Source organism: Setaria italica, chromosome VII (assembly GCF_000263155.2).
Source record: "Setaria italica strain Yugu1 chromosome VII, Setaria_italica_v2.0, whole genome shotgun sequence".
Classification (NCBI taxonomy): Eukaryota; Viridiplantae; Streptophyta; class Magnoliopsida; order Poales; family Poaceae; genus Setaria; species Setaria italica.
The window spans coordinates 31,939,249-31,963,969 of record NC_028456.1 but is presented as its reverse complement, the minus strand read 5'-3'; the positions used below and the strand labels follow the sequence as shown (position 1 = coordinate 31,963,969).

Below are 24,721 nucleotides of genomic sequence, written 5' to 3'. Positions count from 1 at the left end.
TACACCATCAGCGTGACTACGGGGATGCGGATGGGGATGTAGTAGTAGCGGATAAGGGCGGGGAAGCAAGCGATCCGAGATGATGAGATGAGCGCTACGAGAGAGCCTAGGATCACCTGCCCCTGCCCGTGTGGGGCCCACGCGCAGCCCTACCTATCTATCTATCCCTCTCTTAAGACATTGTTGGCGTGGCTTCCTTCCACACTCGTGCCGCTGCCGCTGGACTCGTCTCGCCTCTCCTCTCCTTCCTTTCCCCACCCCACCTCATCTCCCTCCAAACAGCTCACGTACTCGCCAAGAAACAGAGCAAGGCCAGCACGAGGCCGGCTCGACGAGATCAACCCCCAGGATCAGAGATGATGGATTCCTCAGAGCAGAAGGTGCCTCCCTCTCTCTCATCCCGATCAATTCTATCGTCTGTTTCTTTTATGAGAAAGGAAGGATTTTTTTCACGGTTCTTTTGGTTCACCTCCCTGGTTGCTTGTTTCAGGTGATCGGGATCGCGCCGGCGCCGGCGGTGGCGGAGGCAGGTAGGCCGTGCTGCGTCGAGTGCCGCACTACCGCGACGCCCATGTGGCGCGGCGGGCCGACGGGGCCCAGGGTGAGCGCTACTACTCTCTCTATCTCCCTTCCGACTGATCCATCCCCATCCTCTCCTCTCTGTTCTTTGTCTGCGCTGTCTGGAGATGATCGGAGCTCCTTTTCGGTTGCGGCACAGTGTGATCAGAGCTCACGATCACCGCTGGGGATGATCGCTTGATCAATCCTCGGCCACATATTCTTGATATAGAGATCGCACAATAAGAGGGATGATCACATAGGAGATTGATCTAGGTAGTAATTCACCAATTTGGATTTAGGAGATGGATGGGAGAATGATGCTACTAGTCATGATTGTTCCAATCATGGTGTGATTAGAGCCTAGCCGCCCTTGCATGAGAAGTTAGAGAATCTCTAGCCACTTTGATTCCGTTTGGGTGGTTAGGTGAGCTGTTCCTCGCAACGGTGCTAACCTCCACCCCCAATCCCCAAGTGTGAACGCTTAAAAAATGTTGGGGTGCCAAGCTAGCTTCTATGATACCCTTCTGGCTTCTGCTACTAGTTCCTAATCTCAATTTTGTATTGCTCCAGCCAATTGTTTAGGGCCATCCGTTATCTCCATCAGAGTTGTTCCTATCCAGTAACAGCACCAGCCCAAGCAATCAGTCAGCAGGAAACAAACAAACTAGAAAAGTGAAGAGCAGTGATCGCGGATATCATCATGCTATGAAAAATGAAATGATCTTATCCTTAATTTGCATTTTGGAGATGAACACTAATCATCATCTTCTTCCATCTGACTGCAGTCGCTCTGCAATGCGTGCGGGATCCGGTACAGGAAGAAGAGGAGGCAAGAGCTAGGTCTTGACAACAACCAGAAGCCACAACAAAACCACCAGCAGCCGCCGCCACAGCAACAGCCACAGCAGCAACAACATCAAGATCACAGTCAGGCGCCAAATGCAGTCAAAGATAACAAAAGTAGCGGCCTGCAAGTGGTGAAGAAACGGAGGGTCCTGATGGGAGTGGAGGAGGCTGCAATCCTGCTCATGGCCTTGTCCTCCTCATCCAGGTCCACTCTGCTACATGGCTAGGATCTCAACACCACCCAAAAGGCAGCTTCTGCTCAGTGTGTACATACAAACCTGATACAGGACGCAGAACACAACACAGGCCACCCAATGGTTTCCAAGCCAACCATGAAACTTTATCGGATTATGGGAAGGCCTCTTTCAGGATGAAGCTGACGTTGAAAGGGCTGGATTCGTTTTTTGGATTCATCCACCTCTTGTGCAGTAATAGATCTCTGATCTCGTTGTGTAGTGTCGTGTTCGAATCCGAAAGCGAAGGTGACTTGGGGAAGACAGGTTTGTCCTGCATGGTAAGATGGTGGTCCTTGCCTGTGTTATTGATAGGCTCCCTAATTGTGATTAGCAAAGAGGCCCTTTTACCTCATTCTGATGTCTCTTCCTTTTCTTTTCTTGCCATCCACATTGTATGCGTTTTATTTATCCACCTTGATTAATTCCTATGTATGTTCTTTGTTACCCCTTGATTGAGGATGGGTGATCAAAAGCAGGCATCGCCCCTCTCCATGTGTAATAAAAGGTCGAGTGAATAAAAGTGATCTATTTATTTTATTTCAGTTGAGTTTTCTGTGCTTGTGCGTGGCACTCAGACTTCTGATAATAAAAAAAACAAACGGTTTTGCTTCTTAGACGAGCACCCAAACTACAAAATCTATTTGCGATATTCAACCGGCTGCAGAAGCAATGCAAATCATACAGCACATGGAAGACAGATAGATAATCAGATGGAAGATAATCAGGTACAAGCAAAACAACCCCGTGAAATTATATTCGTAATTGATTAGACAAGCTCAGCATATATACAGCAATTCGGCAAATGAAAAGCAATTCACAGTGTCACTTTATTTGAACCCTACTGCAACTGATGTTGGTTCAGACTACTGCCCCTCTGCTATCTATGGTAGTCTGCCTCCATACATTAAGATTGGTAATGACTACTAATCATCACAAAAGTCTCTCAGAAACCAAACATGTGGATAACCTTTTGGGATGTCGAAACAGCCCCAAACATTTACGTGCAAAGTTTGCTACAACATTTGAAGAGGATGCGTTGACCCTTATAACTGAAAAAGCTCATTCCAGCTGTCCAGCCAGTTCAGCTTCCTCGTCACCATCAAACTCTTGCTCTACTCCTTTCACCTGCCAAAGTAGTATGACAAATTAGCACAATAGAAATCTTAAGGCCTGCCACTGAGAACACATGGATCAATGGATAATCTCCCCCTTTATGAAAAACAAATCATATGGAACAATTGCAATAGGAACTCATTTCCTGAATATTAGCACATGACAAGCAATCTAGTTATCAAATAGAAAACATCTTTCACATGAGCCACAAGCATTAACGACCGTCAGCATGAACGTATTAATCACATCACGTTACCTCAGGCACATAGTGCATAAGCATGTTTTCTATCCCAGACTTCAATGTGACGGATGAACTTGGACAGCCGCTGCAGGCACCTTGCATTTTAAGCTTAACTATCCCTGTTTCTCTGAAAAGATAGTATCTTAGTGAGACGAAGGAATCCAAATATTCAATATCAGCAGACAGCGTGCTGGGGAAGGAGAGAAAGACTCACGGATCAAATCCTCGGTATTCGATGTCACCACCATCATCTTGAACAGCTGGCCGAATGCGAGTCTCCAACAATTCTTTTATCATGGCAACTATTTCTGAATCATCCTAGGAGGAAAGAGTATAGGATCTTCAGTATCACAACCAAATGCTAGCCAGTATACCATAGGCAGTTTTCGAAGTGTTCCCAAGTCAAGATAACAAAATGGTACAATCAGAGGGTTCTGGGTTTCAAACATTTTTTACCTAGGTGGCAGTAAAGCACTATTATAGATTACTAGGATTAGGTTCTGAGGCATGTTGCGTAAAAGAGCACACAGTCAGATGTTTTAGTATCTCTATTTATCTCGTCATTACAGGTCACAGCTTCAAATGAGTTGATGATCAGAATAATTTTATTTCTACCACTGGTGCATATACAGGATTGAATCAACACATTCAAAACAAAGCAATACTACTGAAAAGCAAGTCATATGATAATCGTAATTCCATTTTGTTCCTACCTATAGGTGACTTGCGCACATACAGGATTCAATCAACAGATCCAAAATGAAGCGAATTTAAGCAACTTCAGCCATAGCACTCCTAATTTATACTCTGTAACCATACATGAAGCATACATAGTTTTTCTGATATACTGTTACCACTGAATGTGACTGTGGACATCCCTACCATATTTTGCCTAAACCTAGTATAGTACTTCACACTTTAAATGCTGGCATTCTGCCGCAATAGATAACCTGCTTTTACCATATGCAATATGATTAAAAATTAGAACATCCAAAAATTATGCCAACAGACATTATCTCTTGCAATATACAGTACATGGTTTGCAGGGTCTTCTGAGAAAAACAAGACAAGAAAAATTGCAAGATAGAATGTATACAGAAGCTAATTGAGATACCTCATGAATTGCTGTGTCCATAGAAGCTGCAACATTTGAGTCCAGAAAAATTGGTTGCCCAGATGAGTAAAAATCCATTATCGCAGCAAAAACCTCAGGTTTAAGGTAATCCCAAGAAGTTTCTTCTGATTTTGTAACAGTTACAAAATCAGATCCGAAGAATACCCTGGTTACTCCTGCATAGACATTCCAATATTGTGTCAAAAGAATTTAGCATTTCACTAAAAAACTATATACTAAATTATTTTCTTGGTGTGTTATCTTGCAAGAGAACCCTATCTTTCTTGTTGAACTAACAACCAGTAGCTCAATTTTCCTGACTGAATCTTGAAATATGATTAGAACTAGAAATATTGCTTTGGATGTGTTTTTATTGTATGCTTTATGGAAAGTTCCAAATTTGTTTCACCACTAGGTCATGATACCCCCTATGTTTCACCAAATTTGGTGATCAGGTCACCCAGCTTTGTCTTCTTGTCTACATAGTTTATGAAACTAAATAGATGGATAGCGAAATCGTAAAGCACTTCACTTCACTAAATTTCTTTATGGAATCTATGAGAAATAGAAGTGCTTAGGATGGTAAGCTTTAAGTTGGTATTTTAATATCATATATTAGCATCTCCTTTTCAGCTAGGATTGACAAGGTTTTTGCTGGAGGTACACTTAATGTCAACAACTAATGATACAAGAAGAAAAACCGAAAGGGGAAATAATGAACTGACCAAACAGAAGGGAAACCATATTGTTTATGCATTGGACACTGTTATTAGTACCAAAGCATGAAAGAGTAAACAGGTCATTCCTATAAACCAGGCACATGTCAACAATAGGCCGTTTAAGAATAACTAACTGAATATAAAGTTTGTAGAACTACAAGATTAGGAAAGGAGCAAGTGGAAATAAAATTGAATCCAAAAGGTGGCTAGGGAAAGAGGCACAATTTACCATCGATCGCAAACAGTGCCTTAGCCAAAGGGGATGTCATCGCAGTCCGAGCATTAGGAAAATCTGAGCTCCCAACCTCCATAACTGGCTTTCCAGGATAGAACATGAGTGACTGCGGGTTCGGGGTCGATTGTGTCTGGATGAACATGGTCCTCTTCTGCCCTCCTGCACATGGCGCAATTTTCATTTTTCCAAAACAAGAACAACCTAAAGCACGCGACCAAGTATCCGCAGCATAACAGTATGTACGCAAGCAAATGCCATCATGCCTTCATCACAAGAACAATATCACCATCAAATCTGAGCCCATCAGAGCTCAAATCTGCCGCACAGCTCGCGCACGTGAAAATAAAATCATAGAGCCATGCTAATTGCTAACCCCAATCGAATGAAATGGGCATCTTTTGCACAACGAGCGACGAGGCCACAACAATAGTCAGATCAAGAAGCTCCCACCCTAGCCTCAAGCAATTCGCCAATCTAACCCTACGAGCCGGAAAAACAACGACTTTACGCTAAACCAACGAGGATGGTGTGGGAGAGCAACCCTAACCTCCGAATCGATCCCATGGCGAGGCGGCCGGGTTCCTGGCCGCTGGGCCAGCGAAAGGCGGCGTCCTCAGACGTTCGAGGGAGCTGTATGCCGCTGAGGAGAGGAACCGAGGCGAAGCGCGCCGCCACGGCTGCGTCGCCGGAGCCCTCCTCTGGAGCTGGAACGCGAGCGCGAGAAGCCTCCGTCTCGCCATGGCCATCGTCCTCGTCTGCTCGATGCCTCGATGCGTGGCGTTGTGCTCTCCTGCTTCTCTTCTTCTTTAGGTCAGCCTGTCTAATGGGCCTGAAGCCTAGGCATTTATGGGCCAAGCTAGAGATTCGCAGCCCAGAAGCAGGCACTAGCCCAGCGAACGAGCTCTCTTTTGTTTTTGGGCTGCTTTTTTTTCATCAAAAGCTCGAACAAACTTCTCCTTTTGGTGCGCATAAATTCTGCGTTATTATTTTTTTGTTGTAAAAGTTGGCCCATAAATTGAGACCAAATAACTATGATTTGTGTCTTGAATGAATGTATTCTAATTTCGCGTAAATATGAAATTCTCGCATACTCTGAACAATTCCATTATATATTAATAGTCAACGATATGTATTTGTGCACCTTATGTTTTCTCTTTTACCTCGTGAAAGTATATTTTCACATAACACTGATCGATATAGTCAATGAATGTACTTTCATCGTCGTGACATGGTGGGATATATATATATGAGGGTAGGGAGCATACATTATCCGAACTAATAAAATTTGTACAGAATGTCTATGAAACATAGGTGGAGAATTGGGGTCATGTATCACATTTAATGTGCCATGAATAGGTAACGTCTTGTCATCTGTTTGATAGATAGATTATATATAGAATACAAAGATAGTATTATCTAGATTTATATTTATTGTGTTTATTTGTGTTATTCATATTTGTTTGTCTCAAAAATTCAGGATTTTTCTTTGGTGATACTGTTTTTTTGTTTATATCACTGACTTTTATTGTATATTGTCTCTAAATATGTAGTTATGTACTTTGTATTTGCTACATTTCCGAATGCAAACATTTTGACAATTTTGTTACCTAGTATTAGGAGCATTTAACTTTAATATCTTGTCAGAAATGTGCTTCTACCTAATATCTCGTGAGAGATGCTTGTACCTTTCAAGTACAACAGAATTTATATTTCATTGTGTATCAATTGATGCATAATGGGGAAATACTTTTTTTTTCTGATGCCCTTGTTCCTTTCAGAATTGATCAACGCGTGCTTAGACTTAGACCCACGCAAGATTGGTGATGACTGATGAGGGTCTATTTCACCTGAAAAGTGAGGTTTCAATGCCTTGATAAATACTAAATTATGGTGACATTTATTGATTTATCCATATTTACTTGGTGTTTTATTAAGATAAAGGTTAAGACAAAAGGATGAATTCATACAATAAGTCATAGCTTATCATTTGTAAAATGGCAAAGCAGTTGATTTAAATTTCCTTTTTGTTTGCTGAAATCCCAAATATGTTCTTTTCTTCATTGAGAGCAAGTGTGAAAATAGTATTTTGAAAATGCATCTGACATTAATTGTGCATGATGCAATATTTGTGGATCACAAGTTTATTAACTCTACTTCATTGTGCGCAGTAGTAGAGTGGAGCACTTCAAGAGTAGTAGAGTGGAGCACTTCAAGGAGACGTGCTGCCGTCGATGCACACAGCACACCCTGTCCTCAGCTCCTGCTATGGGTCATCATTGTGTCAGTGTAGTGAGATGGGTTGATAGTTGATAGAGGCATAGAGCAGTACAGCTCGCATGCACCTCAGAACTCTTTTGCATGCGCCCAAGGACTTCTAGGCCTCTTGTTTTGCCGGATGTTGCACGCTAATGGGTTTTGATCAGGTGCAACTCAAACACAAATTCGGTTGCCAATTCCTTTAGTAGCTCTTAGAATATTTATGTATCAATACCATTCTCTCTAGCTGTTTGAATTTTTATGTATATATCAATACTATTCCTTTAGTTTGATATGCTACCTTTAATGTAGAGTGATTCATTGGAATGATAATGAGCATCTGTGTAACTGATTTGCTATTTTATCTTCAGCAGAGTGATCACTAAGCAGCACTTGTTTGGTGCCATGGCCACCGGCAGGCTGCCGCAGCAACCATGGGGCGAGCTGCCTCCGGCCACGCTGCAGCCGGCGGATGTTGTGGCCCCATCGGCGGCGCCGGGGCCGTGGGGTAGAGGTCCGTGACCACCCTGTTCCTCACCGCTAGACAAAGGGGAGAGCATATTTGATGTATGTGTGATTTGATGTGTGTTTTTCTGGCTGTGCATCTTTTCGACTCCATTCAAAGCGTGGTGCCGTCACGTAAATGAGCCTAACTTATGCACAAATTTGAAGTCTAAAAATCTTTAGAATAATTGATATGGGTTATTATAAATCAAATTATCAACTAAGTTTGTGCCATGTTTACCGTTGCTACGCACGGGTATATTGCTAGTATCTACAAAAGAAGTTTACTACAACGTCCGTACCAAATTGTGCTCATATATTTTCCACCAAGGACGGAAAGAAAATCTTATTAAGGACTTATTTTAGCTTCGATTTCACCTATTTTGTGTAAAACGAGGTACTATTGCGTGAAGCCGTTCTGTAAATCGAAATTAAAATGAATTAGAAGCTGAGTCGAGTGAAACCACTATTTTGTATTTCATCGATTTTAGTTTCACTGGTGAAATTGTTTTGACCCCCAATATAAAGCTTCTCAAAAATCTCTACGGAATCCATGCGAAGAACGGTGCGCTCCAGTCCACAGCCCTTGCATTCTGTGACGCCGAGCACATTAATTAATTATCGGGAACAACGACAGTGAGAAGGAAAGATGGGGTCCAGGCCAGCCGCGTCGGCGTCGATGTCACACCCTGACACACATGGCCAAAAGGGTCAAAAAAGGGCTTGGCTGCCGGCCCTGCCTGGGTCAAGTCCAAAAAGTCTCCTTCAGATCTCTCCTCATCTCCATACAAGCAGGTGCACTGCATCCAGTCCCTCCAGTCGCTATCACCGAGGATCGCCATAATCCACCCATTAGAAAACAAGTTATTCCATGATTACTTTATTTCCTATGAGGTAGCTGATTTCTTCACCAGTAAGGTTGGAGTTGCCCAAAGTTTTAAGTGTCTTCATGATATGGCTAATAAAAGTGTGACTAGTTCTTCCTCGGAATATACTGCATGCAAGTAGGAGCAGGATAAAAAAAAGGGGGAATGGGGGGGGGGGGGGGGGCATTAGATACTAAGCAATAAGAGAAAAGAGTGTGGAATTGTTGGAGTTGCTCAAGTTACACAAAAAATTCTACAAATGTATCTTTTTTCCTAGTATAAATATATCAAGCAAAATACCTTACTCCCTCCATTTCAAATCATAGGTCGTTTTATTTTTTTTTAAATTCATAATATTTATAATATATCTTCATATATCTAGATGTATAGCTAAAATTATGTACCTAGAAGGACATTGGAAGTAGCTAATGGGGGACTATGGCAGTGCTAGCATGTGAACATTTTAAAACTGACAATAATTGCCAATAATAGCGTAACACATACTACACATAAATCTAGCAGAAAATATTATGGCTGCTCATTGAGTCGTTGTTCCCTGGATAGTGGATACAGCCGCGGCTTGAAATGCAAGCACAACATGGGAATTCCAGTGCTGCTACCTCAGCTAGTATTTTAATCGTCGTCGCAGACAAAAGGGTGGAGCGCAATTAGCACTCGCTTGCTTCCAATTAGCGGCGGAGTTTCTCGTCTGGGCTTTCACATCCAACCATCACCAAAAAGACGCCCTTTTTTTTTTTTCCTTTGCTCACTTGGAGCCGCGACGCTTTCGCATCTTCTTCCTCCTCCGTTGCTCCACGCGCCGATCGAACCCCGAGTTCCCATCCTCCCTCCCAATCGCAACTGCTGCTCAAGTCAACATCCGGAATCCTCCCTCGAATTTGCGGCAAAAGCCCGCGTTTTTTTTTTCGGTGGTGTCTTGGTGCCGCGGCGGCTCTTGATTCCGACGCTGGTTTTGGTCCGCTTGTGGAGGAGGTTTTCTTGCGATTGGTGGATTGAAGCTGCCGCCTTTCTTGCATTCCGCGCTGTTCTTGGAGCGGATTCCTGCCTGCGATGCTCGAGCTCTGCTCGGGCTGTTCCTACGCGTAGTCCCGTCTGGTCTTCCTCCGGGATTGCAGGGTAAGCTTTTTGGTAAACAGTTCATGTATCCATCAGTCCATGCTAGGATAAGTTGCAGTGATTCTTTATGAAATGGTTGTGTGAGGTAGAGTTTAGCCATTGCTGTATTGGTTGGATTCTGGCCTTCGTACTCTGGTTTTAGTTGTTGCCGATGGGTGATGGCAAATTAGATAACTGCGCTCATGCTTCGATTCATGAAATCATATGCATTTCGTGTTTTGTAGGAAAAATCAGTGTATCAGATTCTTTCTCATAGATGACTGGTCTTACTCTTTTTGCATTTTTTTTTAATTGTAGTATTTTCCTAGCTTGGCTCTAGTAGTCTAACTTAACTTTGTATGTTTCGCACCCAAGCACCGTATTGGAACTTATTCGTGCTGCATCCTGATAGTTGTACTCCTAATTTTTCATGGTTTCATGGGCATTATATTCAAGTAAATCTGAGTATATGGTGCTATGTTCTCACAGGTGGGCTTTTGATGGTTACTTGTTTCAAGAACTGAAGCTTCTTGATTGCTGTTTTAGCTCATTGCAGATGGATGGTTGCGATTGCATTGAGCCACTTTGGCAGGCTGATGATCTCCTAATGAAATATCAGTACATATCTGACTTCTTTATCGCACTTGCATACTTCTCAATCCCTTTGGAGCTCATATACTTTGTTCAGAAGTCAGCTTTCTTCCCGTACCGATGGGTAATCATACAGTTTGGTGCTTTCATTGTTCTCTGTGGAGCAACCCACTTGATAAGCATGTGGACTTTCACGGCATATACCAAGACCATAGCTGTGGTATTGACGGTGGCAAAAGTGGCGACAGCAATTGTGTCATGCATAACAGCTTTGATGCTTGTTCATATAATTCCTGATTTATTGAGTGTGAAATTGAGGGAGAGGTTCCTAAAGGCTAAGGCTGAGGAGCTTGATAGGGAGATGGGGATAATAAGAACTCAAGAGGAGACGGGAAGACATGTGCACATGCTCACACATGAGATAAGAAGCACACTTGACAGGCACACTATTCTAAGAACTACACTTGTTGAGATGGGAAGAACTCTTGGTTTAGCAGAATGTGCCTTGTGGATGCCATCCCGCTCTGGAACAACCCTTCAGCTCTCACATACACTCCATAACAATGCTCCTCTTGGATCAGTTGTTCCTATCAATCTTCCAATCGTCACTGCAATTTTTAATAGTAATCGTGCTGAGAGGATTTCACATAATTCCCCATTGGCTTCGATAAAGACTAAGACAAGCAGGTATGTGCCACCAGAGGTCGTTGGTGTCCGTGTCCCACTGCTGCAGCTTACGAATTTCCAAATAAATGATTGGCCTGAGCTATCTGCAAAAGCCTTTGCAGTGATGGTTTTGATGCTTCCTCCAGACAGTGCACGAAAATGGCGTCCACATGAACTGGAGCTCGTTGAAGTCGTTGCTGACCAGGTAATTATCAATTCTATATTTGTTGTGCACTCATGTATACATCATTTGTATCTGGTATGGTTGTCCAGTAAACCCTTGCATTTTTTTTACCAGTATCTACTACCACTACAAGTCTTGAATCGTTTTAGTTTTGAGCGAAAATAATTTTTCTTGAGAGTTATTTTATTTCTTAATAAGATGCCTTTTAAGAAAGTGATGCTCTTTTATAGCCTTTCAGCACTTTCAGTTTGTGGTCATTGTTTAGAAGGACTTCAGTTGCTAACTTGCTTTAAATGACATTTTCCATTGCTATTAAAGAAATATTTCTGGAATATTCAGCCAAGTGCTGTAACAGAAACTGTGTTATTCTAGAGTTGATTAACTCCTTTTGATGATGCAATATTGTCTCCTATAAGGTTTAGTAGTTGCCTTGCTAAATCTTCCAGAAATGAATTTGTCATCCTGTTTGTTTTTTTGTGTTGTTTGCAGCGATGAGTTCTCAGTTTTTTTTTTCACTTCACTTATTTTAAGCGATTCTTGCTGATGCAGAGCCTATGTGTTATCACTTAGCATATAGATGAGCTTTTGTATGAAGTATTTTGCACTGTTTGCCATGTCTTCTGTCATTATAAATATCATAACTGAATAAGATCATTTGCTCATTTAGGTGGCAGTTGCATTGTCCCATGCTGCCATTTTGGAAGAGTCCATGCGAGCCCGTGATCTGCTCATGGAGCAGAATATTGCTCTGGATGCAGCACGTCGAGAGGCGGAGATGGCTATTTGTGCTCGGAATGATTTTCTTGCAGTCATGAATCATGAAATGCGGACTCCTATGCGGGCAATAATTTCTTTGTCATCCCTCCTCTTAGAAACAAAACTTACTGCAGAACAGCGCCTGATGATTGAGACTATACTAAAAAGTAGCGATCTTCTAGAAACTCTTTCAAATGATGTTTTAGATATCTCCAAGCTTGAGGATGGGAGTCTTGAGCTGGAAATTGCACCTTTTAATCTGCATGCCACCTTTACAGATGTAAGTGCCCTTTCTGCAGTCCTATTATTTGCAATTCATTATGATGTTATGCATAAGGGAAGTCGGATTAACTCACTTATTAATGTTGTAGGTGGTTGATTTAATTAAGCCAGTAGCAGCCTTCAAAAAGCAATCAGTAATGGTTCACTTGGCTCCAGAGTTGCCTACCTGGGCAATTGGTGATCAAAAGAGGTTGATGCAAATAATACTAAATGTTGCTGGGAACTCTGTTAAGTTTACAAAGGAGGGTCACATTTCAATTACAGCTTCTGTTGCGAGGCCAGATTCTTTGAGGGACCCATATGCTCCCGACTTCCATCCAGTTCTTTCTGATGGGTCCTTTTACTTGGCTGTGCAGGTTAGCTGATGAAGAATTACTAATGATGATTTAATGCCTTACATCTTCTTAGTGTATGGATCTGCCTATGAATGTGTGTGCCTTCACCATTGCTTGTTATGCTCCATAGGTTGCAGTAATGTCCAGTAGGTGTCTACTGCTATTTGTCATACCCAGCTATCTAGTGCAATACTGCAGTGGTTGTAGGACCATACTTCCTGGCTACCTCAATGTTAGTTGTATTCCCTAGCATATAAATTAGCCACCTACACTATGGATTCTAATTTTTACTGTTCAACATGCCTGATTTAAAAAGGAGGGTTTTTGGAGTATCTTCTCTCTTGGTAGTCCTTGACATTGTATTATAGGTCTAAGTATGTTTATGCAACGATACCTAACTATCATATTTGAGGAGAAACTGGAAGTTAGATTCCCGCGATGCCCCTTTCGGTGGGCCTTTCATCTAAATGAACAGTTCTATTTCATAAGGAAGACCTACAATAATCAGAGATTTTCCACAAGAGTCTAGGTTATTGTCTGCAGGAAAACCAATGATCAAGCATACCACAACATTGATTTGCTTCTTACTTTGTACAATGTCTACAGCACAACTGATATTATATAATGCTGCAGGTAAAAGACACCGGCTGTGGAATTAGCCCACAAGATATGCCTCACACCTTCACAAAATTTGCACACCCGCAAAATGCTACAAACAAATTGCGTAGTGGCAATGGGTTGGGGCTGGCCCTTTCCAGAAGGTATACTTGGAAAGTTTTTTTTTTCATATTCATTTTACCTCAAAAAAAATTAATATACTGTATTTGTGTGCTCTCTAGCCTTGAAACATTTGCTCTCCGATGCTAATATATTATATATCTGCCTTTTCTGGTGCCTTCAGATTTGTCACTCTTATGCAAGGGAACATCTGGCTCGAAAGTGAAGGTGCAGGAAAGGGCTGTACCGCAACATTCTTTGTGAAGCTAGGTCTATCTGATAATAAACCAAATGCAAATCTCCGAAGAATTGCACCTCCTGTCCTGCTAAAACAAGGAGCTGCAGGTCCAGATACATCATCAATAGCCAACAGCGACATGCCAATTCTTCCGCTTTGCTACCAGTCAGTGGTATGACAAGAATCGACGGAGGCAACTTCATCCAACGAGAGGCGAGCTGCAAGCCCAATTTTGCGATCATGATTCTTAGTTGCATTCGCAGTGTCCATGTACCATACTACCATGGTGTGGTAGACATCGTTCTCCCATTTTGCAGAGGTATCTTGCTCTTGCCAAGGCTGCTGCTTATGCACTGTCGCAGCTGCAGACGTGGTTGTGCGAGTCTATAATTGTGGCTCGTCTCTAGGGAATCAAGGGCAAGGAGAGCAGTGTTGGTGTAAGTTGTGACATAAAGGGTGTTATTGCAGGTGGTTTAGGGGTGATGTAGTGTATTAGGCAGAAAAAAAGCTGATCTGTACATGAGGCAATGAAGTGAACCACAGTGAAACGCTAATGGCTTTAACAAGGCTCATGAGCTTGAAATGAACCGGAAAACATTGGTCTGATAAATCACTGAATTCTGAAAGAAGTTTGTGCTTAAACTCGTAAGAAGCGTGAATAAATTGTTTGATCATAGATTAGTTTGTCTCCAGAAGCTTGTTATCTTGTCTTACTAACAAATAGTGCAACACATAATCTGAATCCAACTATTGCCTGGTCCTAGAAATATAGGTCTACATCACCACATGTCAGTATGTAACAGGCGTGTTGCGGATTGGGAGGTGTTATTATCTCAACTTCACTAACTTTACTCTACTCCACGTGTCAGTGTACTATGTTTATGCCAATTCCTATGGATGTAGATTCCAAAACCACCCCGTTCCAAACAGACCGTCCAATGATAATATGTCAACGTGAAGAGCTTCCACAGTTCGAGTAGAGTGAAAAATAATGCTGGAACAGGTTTACTTCGAACGGTCCTCACCAGAAACCGAATAGTCGTAAGTACCATAGACCAAACATTTACAATCACAGCACATAAGACGCACAGCATCACAGTAGAAGGGCCATGGATGATAAATGCCAAGCTCTGATAAGAGGTGCAACAGAACATTGTCTTCTTGCTCAACAAGCGGGTAACACCACGAATCCTTCAAATATCTTTCAAAATTATAACCAGGACAACAAATTGTGCTACTACTCTCAGTAGAAAGTGATTACTAATTACTGTCGATCGCTCAAACAGAACTGTCGCACAATGCTGATGGCAACACGCACAGGCAATTAGACCTTGAACCCACGGCTGTTCCTCCTGCCACGAGCCTTCTCGAACTTCCTTCCCTTGGAGCGCACATATGGCTTGGTGTGGCTGTGAGGCACACCAGGAGCCTTGCCAAAGTGCCTCACTGCCTCACGGGCATTCTTAGGACCCCTCAGGAGGACCTACAGAAGGCCAACATTGACAACATCAGCTTATCATCAAATTAAAGGAAGCTTAAACAATGCAGGAGATGGATTGTTCTACTAAGAATGGTAATATTACAGCACAGGACTGGATAAATTGCACAATATACAAGACTGCTGAAATATTGAATGCAAAAGCTTTGCTCAGATACAAGGAAACTTTATGATCCCAGACAACCCACAAAGGGAAGTCTCATAGAGCTGGGATTAGAATATTTATCATCACTGCAGAACAAAATCAAGCTGTGTCAGGTAACTAAATGGTTAGGCAAAAGAACAGAAGCTTGTTAAAAAAAACTAAATACCAAAGGACTCAGCAAAATTGTCAAATGAGCTCAGATACAAAAGGAAAAGCACATATCATGACAACCCACAGAGGGAAGTCTCATAATGAGCTGGGTAAAAGAGTATCATCATTGCAAAAATCATTTAAGACTACACAATGTTTTGAAATCAGCACATGACAGAATGAACTGCACATTTAAAAAGATTGCTAACATAACAAAACCACAAGCCTGCTCAGATACTAAGGTCTTTTTTTGATCCCAGACAACCCACAAAGGGAAGTCTCATCGAGCTGGGATTAGAAAATTTATCATCACAGCAAGGTGATAGACCTAGTTATGCCTAATTAACTCAGGCAACTAAATAAATAGTAAGATAGTGCTGCTAAAAAAAACAAGGTACAAAAAACTGAGCATAAAATTCTTGAATGAGCTCAGATTCAAAGGAAAAGCACATATCATGACAACCCACAGAGGGAAGTTTCATAATGAGCTGGGTAGAAAGTATCATCATTGCAAACATCATTCAAGACAACATGCTGCTGCTTAACATTTGAATTAGCAGAACCAAAAAAGAACAAAGAACTTAATGTTCCAGGTGAGTGAAAGAAATAATGCAGATATATGGTTCCCTCAGCACATTATCATACTCGTCAAAGGAAATCAGTATTAGCATGGTTAATTTATACCATCACTGGGAACCAGAAATTAGGATTTACATAATCAATGAAACTAACAACAAAAAAGGTTGAAAAGTTTGCTTTTCTACCAAATCTTAATGAGAATAATCCAGCTGAAACAATCAGGGTAACATCAGGATTAGCAAAGTTATTTACACACTTTTTGTCATGCTTATTAGGTTCATGAGGCTTACAATTATTGATAAGTGTTACAATTTCAAACATGCACAAACTATTATTGTTTCAGAAACATGTTGTCGCATTGAACTAAAGCATACCGTGTTCTCGCCAAGTGGAGCACGGAGAGCAAGCTGGTCAAATGTGAGGCACTCCCCACCAGCATTGATAATCCTAGCCCTTGCTGTCTCGGTGAACCTAAGTGCGGTAACCTTCATTGCTGGAATCTCTTGGATCCTCTTGTCATCTGTGACTGTACCAACAATAACAGCAATGTTCTTCTCCTCCTGTTACCATAAAAGACACTATTTCAGAACCATCCACATGGTTATAATACCCAAGCTACCACATAAATGTACACCAACTATAATAAATTGTTTACAATTAGGCAAACTTCATCTGCCAGTTACATAAAACAATCTTAACACATTTTGGAATGATGGGAAGTGTTCAAGGGACTGTCAGCCACATACCTTTCCTTTCATGAAGTTGGCAAGGCGGCGCAGAGAGATGGGAGGGCGGTTGGCCTTGCTCATGAAGAGCCTCTTGAGGATAACAGCGTTAAAGCTGCTCTTGGTCCTCCTGACCAAGAAACGGTACAGCTGCACAAGTACAATACGTGCACAAATAAAAACCACGGCATACACATACAATGGGACAATTCTTATAACGCGAAAGAACACCTATTGCACACCTACCAAACAGAAATGAACAAAATACGAGTCATTTTCCCCTGAAGTCTTCCCAACCTAATGAAGTTCACATGCTTACTACACCACCCCAACAAGCTAATCCTCAATCAGGTGCTTCTATGATAAGCTGGCAGTACGAGACTTCAATCACAGGGCATTTTTCAGAAACCAACAGCGCAGCCACGGGCAGATCTGCCGAACCAAACATCGCCGTCTCTAACGGGGACACATGACTATACGAGATGAGTGGTGATGTACCTTGACGAGGAGCTTGAGGTAGACATCGTCGGACTTGGGCGCGGTGCGCTTGGTCTTCTTGTTCCTCCCGCCGGCGACGAGGTCGATACCCTACGACACAACGCGACATCAGCGCCAGAAAAACGGCGAGGAAAGTCTCCGGAAAGGACTGGAGGGGAAGGGGTGCTCACCATGGCTGTGGCTGCGGGGGCGGCGCTAGGGTTCCTGCTGCGGCTGCTTACCTTGTCCGCCTCCGGCTCGGGAAGGAGGGTGGCGGCGGCGCAGAGGAGCTTTATAGTGGGGAGCGGAAGCCGCGGGGGTGCTGCTAGGGTTTTGAGTGCGTGGGCTGGGCTGACGTGTGGGCCTTCATGGGCTACAGAATGCAGATTTCTGAGCTGTTTCGTTCTGATGGTTTGGGCCTTGAGCCTTTTTCATGTGGTTGGGCGTATCACACAGCTACCCGTCAGCAGTATCAGCAAACTGTTCAGGATACGTGTTCAGTTTCATTTTGTGGTTGTAAGATGTAATCCCGTAAAGGTAATGAAGTAGTATGATGTTAAGTATGCTCCCTAATGTGGTTATATGTATCGGGTCAAACTACAGATTTGAGGTCTACATCAAAGAAACAAAGAACCAGAAACCATTTGACATCACCCGTGAAAATCTGTATCTTTCTCTTAGCTCGTACCATGGCTAAAATAGTTTGTAGGTTTTCAATAAAGTTGTTGTCAATGTAATAGTATTTTCAATGCAAAATCCACATAATCATGGTGTATACCGCTGATAATAATGCTGTTAGGAGTTAGAGACACATCCACGAGTCGAAAAGTTACAAAACGTCCACCAACAACTCACCATGCCCTCGCGACCACTGCACCCACCTTATCCTCCTTCTCCATTTTAATCCGGCAGCTCCTCGTGCCTCGTTCTAATTCTGGTCCATCGGTTATCCCCCGACCATCAGTGGGCGGTGGCGCACCCGCTGCCTCACCGCGCTGCCACCTCAATCCGCCTCCATTATTCAATTTCGGCGGTTCGGCCCACCTACTGTGACCTTCATTACACCCCGTTTTTCCATATGTGCCACCGATTCCAAAAGGAATTCAGCACCACAAACTACTGCAAATTAAATTATTAACAGTTTGAATGTGCAATTGTTTTAGTAGAAGTTCAGACTTTCAGTACATCTCCATTCTTTCACCTGTGCCGCAGGCAGATTCCATCCATTTCACATGCGAGTGCTTTAAATCATTCCTCTTAACCTATTGCCACCTGTTGGTTAAATCATTCCCTGGAACACAGGTAGCACGACTCCTAATATTTCCGGCTAATAACTTTTTCTTTTATTTTTCATGCCAAGATGACACAGCCCTGCCTACGTATTTACACATCACTATCATCCGCATGTGTTTTTTTTTCTCATCTTTTTTGACTAAATGTGCATGCTGCACACAAACTCAGCTCACAACACGAGCGCTCCTAGTATTTTCAGCCAATGACTTTTCCTTTTTATTTTTCATGCAAGATGACACAACCCTACCTACGTATTTACACATCACTATCACCGCATGTGTTTTTTCTCAATTGTTTTGGCTAAATATGCATGCCGCACACAAGCCGCTACTTCCTCGTGTACTCGGGGTGTGTGTGCCTTCACCGGACCTATCACTGCACATGTTAGGGAGGGAACATTTGCCCTTCTAGAGAGGGATCCTTTTCTTTTCCTAAAATCTATAATTTGCCATTGGCATGGAAAACTATTACCAACCCAAACAAACGGAAGAAGGTTATTGCCTTCGAGAGAGGGATCTTTTTTTCCTAAAATCTATAATTTGCCATTGTCATGAAAAATTATAAAGCAACCCAAACAAATGGAAGAAGGAACAAAATCCTACACTCATCTCCACTAAAAGACGAGGAACAAGAACGAATACATCACGTACACCAATCTACCGCAGCACCTCATAATTAAGCCTCCAAAATGATTATGGTTTTTATAACTTTCACAAACACATCTGTTTATGAACATAATAGTATTTTTTTGATGGCAATTAATGTCGATATCCAAATGACAAGTAGAAAAGAAGATCAAGAAATACTGAGTACATACACATGCAAACTAATAGAAAAATAAAAATAATGTTGTGGCTATGGCTCCAAAACAATGTGCTAGCAGGACAAGCATGCATGCATGCCATCAGCCATAGTCACGTTGTGCCAAGCGCCAACGGCCAAGTTCGCCTAGTTCCTTTCTGAATGGCTCAATTGATCTCTCTTCCAACTTCGAACCAAACTTCCTGTCCTGTCCGGTGTCCGCCATTTTCCAGTCCAAATCACATCAACTCGTCAGTGCTTATGACGATAGGAGCGCTACTGGCGCACGGCAAACCAGTTCATTAAAAACGCATTGAATTTGGCGAATGAACTGCATCAACAAACCCTGCAGCTGCAAGGTCGATCAAGAAGAGAGAAAGAGAAGGGCAAGAGGCCGCCAAGAACTCCAAGTCTCCAACCATTCCCAAGGCAACAACGGAAGCCAAGAGATGGGCAAGGGCAGGACGGAGATGGAGGTCGGAGACGACGGCGTCGCCGTCATCACCGTCGTCAACCCGCCCGTCAATGCCCTCTCCATTCAAGGAATCTTCTCCCGGGTCTCCTGAACTCTTGTCCTTTCCTTTTTTAGGGTTCGATAAATATGGTTCTTTTTTTTTACAAAAAAAAGCATGCTTCGCAAACAATGATGTGGCAGATCCTAATTGAACCCTGATTTAACTGAAGTCTGGATTTTTAAATAGATACGACATCTGTAAGAGTCTGAGTCCGAAAGTTACTTACTTACTGAAGCCATCAAAGGAGTCTTATCTTGAGTGGTCTGAATTGTTGAAGAGAGCTGTAACTACTTTAGTACTTTGCCAGTTTGGGTGTGCTCTGCTGCTCCTAATTAACGAGTAATCTGTTCCATTCTCATCGCAGCATTATGTCATTAACATAGTAGTCCTCAAGTACACTTGATCGACAACCATTAAGTACTATAGTGAAGCAAAATTTAATTAGATCGAGTACAACCATAGTTCATTGCAATTGAGGATATGTGCTTCTTAAGTACTTCATGGAGTCTTTGATGGTAATTTCTTTTCTGACTGGTTCCCCATGATATATTTTCAGTCCTGTATAGCTTGATGGCAAACTATGAAGAAGCCCTTCGAAGGAACGATGTGAGAGCCATTGTTCTTATAGGTACTGATTGGTTTAGGATAAGCTTATATCCATATATGCGCAATATACACACTGTGGTTTGCATTCTTCAGTTCACCTAGCTCGGTTACCACTAAATAATTCGGGTTTTTTTTCGTGCGAATTAACCTGCCCCTATTTCAAATCTTTGACAGGCAAGGGAGGGATATTTTGTGGAGGATTGGACATTAGTATCCTTGGCGCTATTCAGAAAAAGATATGTGGGTTTAACTCTCTTTGTGCTATTTTCTGCTTAACTTACTATCATTATCTTGAAATTTTATAATCTAACAGTGGAGAAGCTAAAGGTCGATTTCATAGATGCCATGACTGATACTCTAGAAGGTATATTTGCAATTTACCTCTTTTCCTCTGTTCATGGTATCACTGGGACCACTATTAATAAATCGAATCCATGGGTTTTATCTTTAACAGTTGCTGAAAAGCCACTTGTAGCTGCTATTGATGGCCTTGCTTTTGGTGCGGGATTAGAGTTTTTCATGGTACAACGGACCCATATGATTTATTCTTCATTTCATCATTTTCTTACCCATTTTGTGTTATCTAAATTCCTGATAGTCTTGATAGTTTTTTCCCAATTAGGCATGCCAAGCACGCATTTCAACACCAACGGCTCAATTATGCTTTCAAAAGCTTCGGCTTGGAGTAATACCTGGTTTTGGAGGTAGTAAGGCTTATTCAAAAAAGAAGAGCTCAATTACATGTAAATGTACTTCCGGTCTTAAATATCATGATTATTAATTATCTGCTTTGGGTTGATTTATACATATAGGCAATCCAATTACAAAATGTAACTTTGAGCTTATGTTTTCTTGGGACATTTTCACAAGTGAATCAAGAACTAGATTATTGATCTTCAGTCTAATGATATTCCCTCCTAAGATTTTTTGGTCCTTGCAATAATTTAATGATAGAGTAAATTCTCTTATCATGTTCTATTGCTTCTCTTATTTGACTTACACTTCCCCTAAATTTCAGGAACACAGCGACTTCCACGCCTTGTCAGACTGACAAAAGCACTTGAAATGATACTGGTAGGTTGTTTCCCTTTCACCTACTTGTTTCATTCCTCTGATGTCCTGTCCCACAATTTCGCCATTTATCCTGAAACCAATTTTCACCAGCTTTCCAAGCATATTAGAGCTGAAGAAGCCCATCAACTAGGTCTTGTTGATGCGATAGTTCCTCCTGAAGAATTATTGAGCACTGCTTGCCGTTGGGCTTTGGATGTCTGTGAATCTAGAAGACCATGGGTCAGAGCGCTAAGCAAAACCGAGAAGATAGAGCCCCTGAGGAGTGCAGAGAGATCCTGAAGTTTGCCAGAGATCAGGTTCGGAAGCGGGCTCCCAATCTTAAGCATCCTCTCGTCTGTATTGATGTTATTGAAGAAGGTATAGTTTCAGGACCTCGAGCTGGGCTTCTCAAGGTACTTTTAATATAAAATCGCTATCTTTGCATATTGTTACCATCTTTCTTTTTAATACATTTGCTTGATGGAAAACCCTTTGAGAAGATTTAAGCATTGCAGGAGGGCATTGCTTTCCAAAAACCTTTTTTCTCAGACACATGTAAAAGCTTAGTCCATGTATTCTTTTCTCAGCGTGCAACATTAAAGGTAACGAAGGGAAAGGGTTATTTGTATAACTTTGCTGTGCATCACGTGAAGCTTAATTCCTTTGTATTATATGACGTCAACAAATTCTACTTATATTCCCTTGCATAAAAATCTGCTCTACTTGCATCACAATTAACTATCCAGTACGTAATGTAAACATTCTTTTCTGTAAACTGCAACAGATTGCTGGGGTTACAGACTTGGGTTTGATACCTAGGAATGTAAAGAAAGTTGCCGTTGTTGGTGGTGGACTTATGGGTTCTGGAATTGCAACCACTCTAATACTGAACCATTATAATGTTATACTGAAAGAAGCAAATGAAAAATTACTAAATGCAGGGGTTGACAGGATCAAAGGTACAGGATGCAGTAATTGCATTGATAGCCTAGTAACTTTCTTTTCATAGTTTATTGTACATATCTGCACTGTTCCCGTTTTACACGGCTCCTGCGTTGTTCAAGGAAAATTAGTTTATTACATATCTTGGTATCAGACCGGCCAAACAAAAACAGGATGTTTTCTGCACTGTCTGATTAATTTCTTTTGACCAGCTAATTTGCAGAGGCATGTAAAGAAAGGGAAAATGACTCAGGAGGAATGCAAAAAGACACACTCACTTCTTATTGGTGTCGTTGGTTACGAGAGATTCAAGGAGGCTGATTTGGTTTTTGAGGCAAGTCCTATAACTTATTACCACCAATCTATTATGTTAGGACTACTTAAGTATATCGATTTTGGTATTTTGTTTTATTGGGTTTGTTCTCATCAACAGGCTGTCATAGAGAATGTGAAGCTTAAGCAGCAAGTTTTTGCTGAATTGGAGCGGCACTGTCCTCCACACTGTATACTTGCCACTAACACTTGGACCATCGATCTTGAACTTATCGGACAGGATACAAATTGCCAAGAGCGTATTGTTGGGGCACACTTTTTTCAAGTAATTTAATTTTACCAAACTAAATTCAGGCATGATAATCCCTTAATCCTACTAAATACTTCTGGAAATAGTCCGCACCCAGCACACCTTGCCACAAGCTGTTATCGACTTGCTGGATGTGGTCAGGAACTGTACTGGCTTTGCTGTCAACCGGATGTTCTTTCCCTACATTCAGCAAGCACTCTTTCTGCTTCATCATGGCTTGGAACTTTACAAGATTGATCGTGCCTGTACCGAATTTGGGATGCCAGTGGGTCCATTCAGGTTCGGCGTAGAGTTTCTTCTTCCTACACGTTCAGACAATGAGTTATCATTTGTTGAAAAGTTTTAATTGTATCAAAATTTCAACCATTGCATGGAACGTTTTATAATTTACTTTTCTCCAGACTGGCAGACCTTGTAGGTTTTGGTGTTGTTCTGGCCACTGGCACGCGGTACCTTGAGAACTTCCCTGACAGGGTTTACAAGTCTATGCTGGTTCCTCTAATGATTGAAGACAAATGGACAGGTCTAGTTTACCATGCAACACTTGCAGATTCCTTTGGTTTGTCGGTTTCCCTGATAGGGTTTACAAGTGTATAATGTGATCAGATCTATTGACGGTTGCAATTCTTCTCGTTTACCAATTACCATGTTCCACCCACCTCTCAAAAGGGGTTTTACATGTATGAGGGCAGGAGGAAGGCAATCCCTGATCCAGATACCATGAAGTATGTCGAGAAATTGAGAAGTATGGCTGGAGCCTCGACAGATCCTGAGGTTTGTTCCTAGCTTCAGAAACATGCCTCGTTTACCGAAATGTAGGCTTATTTCTCTCCCTAAAAAATGCATCAATAACCACTTGTAACAGGGAAGCTTTCTGTAACTGATGTCAGCTAATGAAGCTTGAGGGCAAGGACATAGTGGAGATGGTGCTCTTCCCGGTCATCAACGAGGCCTGCCGTGTCCTCGACGATGGCATCGCTGCCAAGGCCTCCGATCTTGACATCGCCTCGATCTTTGGCATGGGATTCCCATCATACCGGCCTGTTTGTTATCTGTGGCTCCAACAATATGCAATTATGTTGTCTCACCACATGAACTGAACTCTGTCTGATTGCGACGAACTGCTCGACTGATGGCGCAACCAGGGGTGGCATCATGTACTGGGCAGACTCCACCGGCGCAAAGCGCATTCATGCCAAGCTGTCGGAGTGGGAGAAGAAGTATGGCCACTTCTCCAGGCCGTGCTCATACCTGCCCGAGAGAGCAGCAGGAGGTGTCCCTCTGGTGAGAACAATGTCTGGGGCTAGGGCGCTCCCATTCTTCAGAAACCGCCATTTTAGTTCTGCAAGATTTTGCACATATACTTTCTGACAATTTTTCTTCTTTTGGTACTGAATTTCATTTACAGAGTGCTCCAACAAGCCAGGCCAAGGCTCGGCTCTGAATTAGAATATTAGATCATGGGAGCATCTTGTGTTCTAGGCTGATATTTGATAGAATAACAACAACATGGCTTCAAAGTTCAGACTTCAGAGGATGCTGGATGACGGGATCACGGATCTAGTCGGGAGTATGTCACAGACTACTGAAAGTGATGCAACTAGAAAACTCCCAAAATGTGTACAACTGGAACTAATGAATGGAAACCGTAGCCATCTTTTCCCAGTACCACCAGAAATGTGACTGATTACTTGTCGAATTTGTATTGGCCAAAAAACTGTCTGCAAGCACCGAGAAAAACCATTTCAGTACCTTGTGGCTTGTCAGCCTGAGCGAAC

The 24,721-nt window shown here is 42.2% G+C and overlaps 4 protein-coding genes and 1 pseudogene across 5 annotated transcripts; 3 read left to right on the top strand and 2 right to left on the bottom strand.

The window, feature by feature from the left end:
* The first annotated feature begins 188 nt into the window (after positions 1–188).
* Positions 189–2,185, top strand: LOC101752777 (GATA transcription factor 23). Its single transcript, XM_004977017.4, has 3 exons — positions 189–380; positions 491–601; positions 1,347–2,185. Exons 1-3 carry the CDS (start codon positions 357–359, stop codon positions 1,632–1,634), a joined length of 423 nt encoding a protein of 140 aa, XP_004977074.1. The 5' UTR covers positions 189–356; the 3' UTR covers positions 1,635–2,185.
* Positions 2,186–2,369: 184 nt separating this feature from the next.
* Positions 2,370–5,859, bottom strand: LOC101786661 (nifU-like protein 4, mitochondrial). Its single transcript, XM_004977015.4, has 6 exons — positions 5,613–5,859; positions 5,060–5,224; positions 4,112–4,287; positions 3,212–3,315; positions 3,013–3,124; positions 2,370–2,768 (listed from the first exon to the last, which is right to left on the bottom strand). Exons 1-6 carry the CDS (start codon positions 5,809–5,811, stop codon positions 2,703–2,705), a joined length of 822 nt encoding a protein of 273 aa, XP_004977072.1. The 5' UTR covers positions 5,812–5,859; the 3' UTR covers positions 2,370–2,702.
* Positions 5,860–9,276: 3,417 nt separating this feature from the next.
* On the top strand, positions 9,277–14,228 carry LOC101785999 (probable ethylene response sensor 2). Of its 2 annotated transcripts, none has more exons than XM_004977013.4 (6): positions 9,277–9,828; positions 10,297–11,269; positions 11,916–12,284; positions 12,376–12,642; positions 13,255–13,382; positions 13,523–14,228. In XM_004977013.4, exons 2-6 carry the CDS (start codon positions 10,364–10,366, stop codon positions 13,752–13,754), a joined length of 1,902 nt encoding a protein of 633 aa, XP_004977070.1. In that variant the 5' UTR covers positions 9,277–9,828; positions 10,297–10,363; the 3' UTR covers positions 13,755–14,228. The 2 variants fall into 2 exon arrangements, with proteins under 2 accessions (XP_004977070.1, XP_004977071.1); XM_004977014.4 differs by lacking the exon at positions 9,277–9,828 and having other exon boundaries at positions 10,947–11,085; positions 11,187–11,269.
* A 443-nt stretch (positions 14,229–14,671) lies between these two features.
* Positions 14,672–17,508, bottom strand: LOC101785597 (60S ribosomal protein L18-2). The gene is made up of 5 exons (XM_004977012.2): positions 17,342–17,508; positions 17,172–17,261; positions 16,695–16,823; positions 16,323–16,508; positions 14,672–15,059 (listed from the first exon to the last, which is right to left on the bottom strand). Exons 1-5 carry the CDS (start codon positions 17,342–17,344, stop codon positions 14,901–14,903), a joined length of 567 nt encoding a protein of 188 aa, XP_004977069.1. The 5' UTR covers positions 17,345–17,508; the 3' UTR covers positions 14,672–14,900.
* A 2,022-nt stretch (positions 17,509–19,530) lies between these two features.
* LOC101785191 lies at positions 19,531–24,694 on the top strand (annotated as a pseudogene).
* The last annotated feature ends 27 nt before the right edge of the window (positions 24,695–24,721 follow it).

Bases quoted from the DNA above. Each gene is read 5' to 3' on its own strand.
- LOC101785597 (XM_004977012.2), bottom strand. The intron at 16,824-17,171 runs GTACATCACCAC...GTACTTGTGCAG, and splicing joins ACCTCAAGCTCCTCGTCAAG to CTGTACCGTTTCTTGGTCAG. The intron at 16,509-16,694 runs GTATGTGGCTGA...TTATGGTAACAG, and splicing joins CCAACTTCATGAAAGGAAAG to GAGGAGAAGAACATTGCTGT.
- LOC101786661 (XM_004977015.4), bottom strand. From the start codon at position 5,811: ATGGCCATGGCGAGACGGAGGCTTCTCGCGCTCGCGTTCCAGCTCCAG. The intron at 5,225-5,612 runs GTTAGGGTTGCT...CGCCATGTGCAG, and splicing joins GCCATGGGATCGATTCGGAG to GAGGGCAGAAGAGGACCATG. The intron at 3,316-4,111 runs GTATCTCAATTA...CTTTCCTCCTAG, and splicing joins TGGACACAGCAATTCATGAG to GATGATTCAGAAATAGTTGC.
- LOC101752777 (XM_004977017.4), top strand. From the start codon at position 357: ATGATGGATTCCTCAGAGCAGAAG. The intron at 381-490 runs GTGCCTCCCTCT...TGCTTGTTTCAG, and splicing joins TGGATTCCTCAGAGCAGAAG to GTGATCGGGATCGCGCCGGC. The intron at 602-1,346 runs GTGAGCGCTACT...ATCTGACTGCAG, and splicing joins GCGGGCCGACGGGGCCCAGG to TCGCTCTGCAATGCGTGCGG.
- LOC101785999 (XM_004977013.4), top strand. From the start codon at position 10,364: ATGGATGGTTGCGATTGCATTGAGCCACTTTGGCAGGCTGATGATCTC. The intron at 12,643-13,254 runs GTTAGCTGATGA...ATAATGCTGCAG, and splicing joins CCTTTTACTTGGCTGTGCAG to GTAAAAGACACCGGCTGTGG. The intron at 13,383-13,522 runs GTATACTTGGAA...TGGTGCCTTCAG, and splicing joins GGGCTGGCCCTTTCCAGAAG to ATTTGTCACTCTTATGCAAG.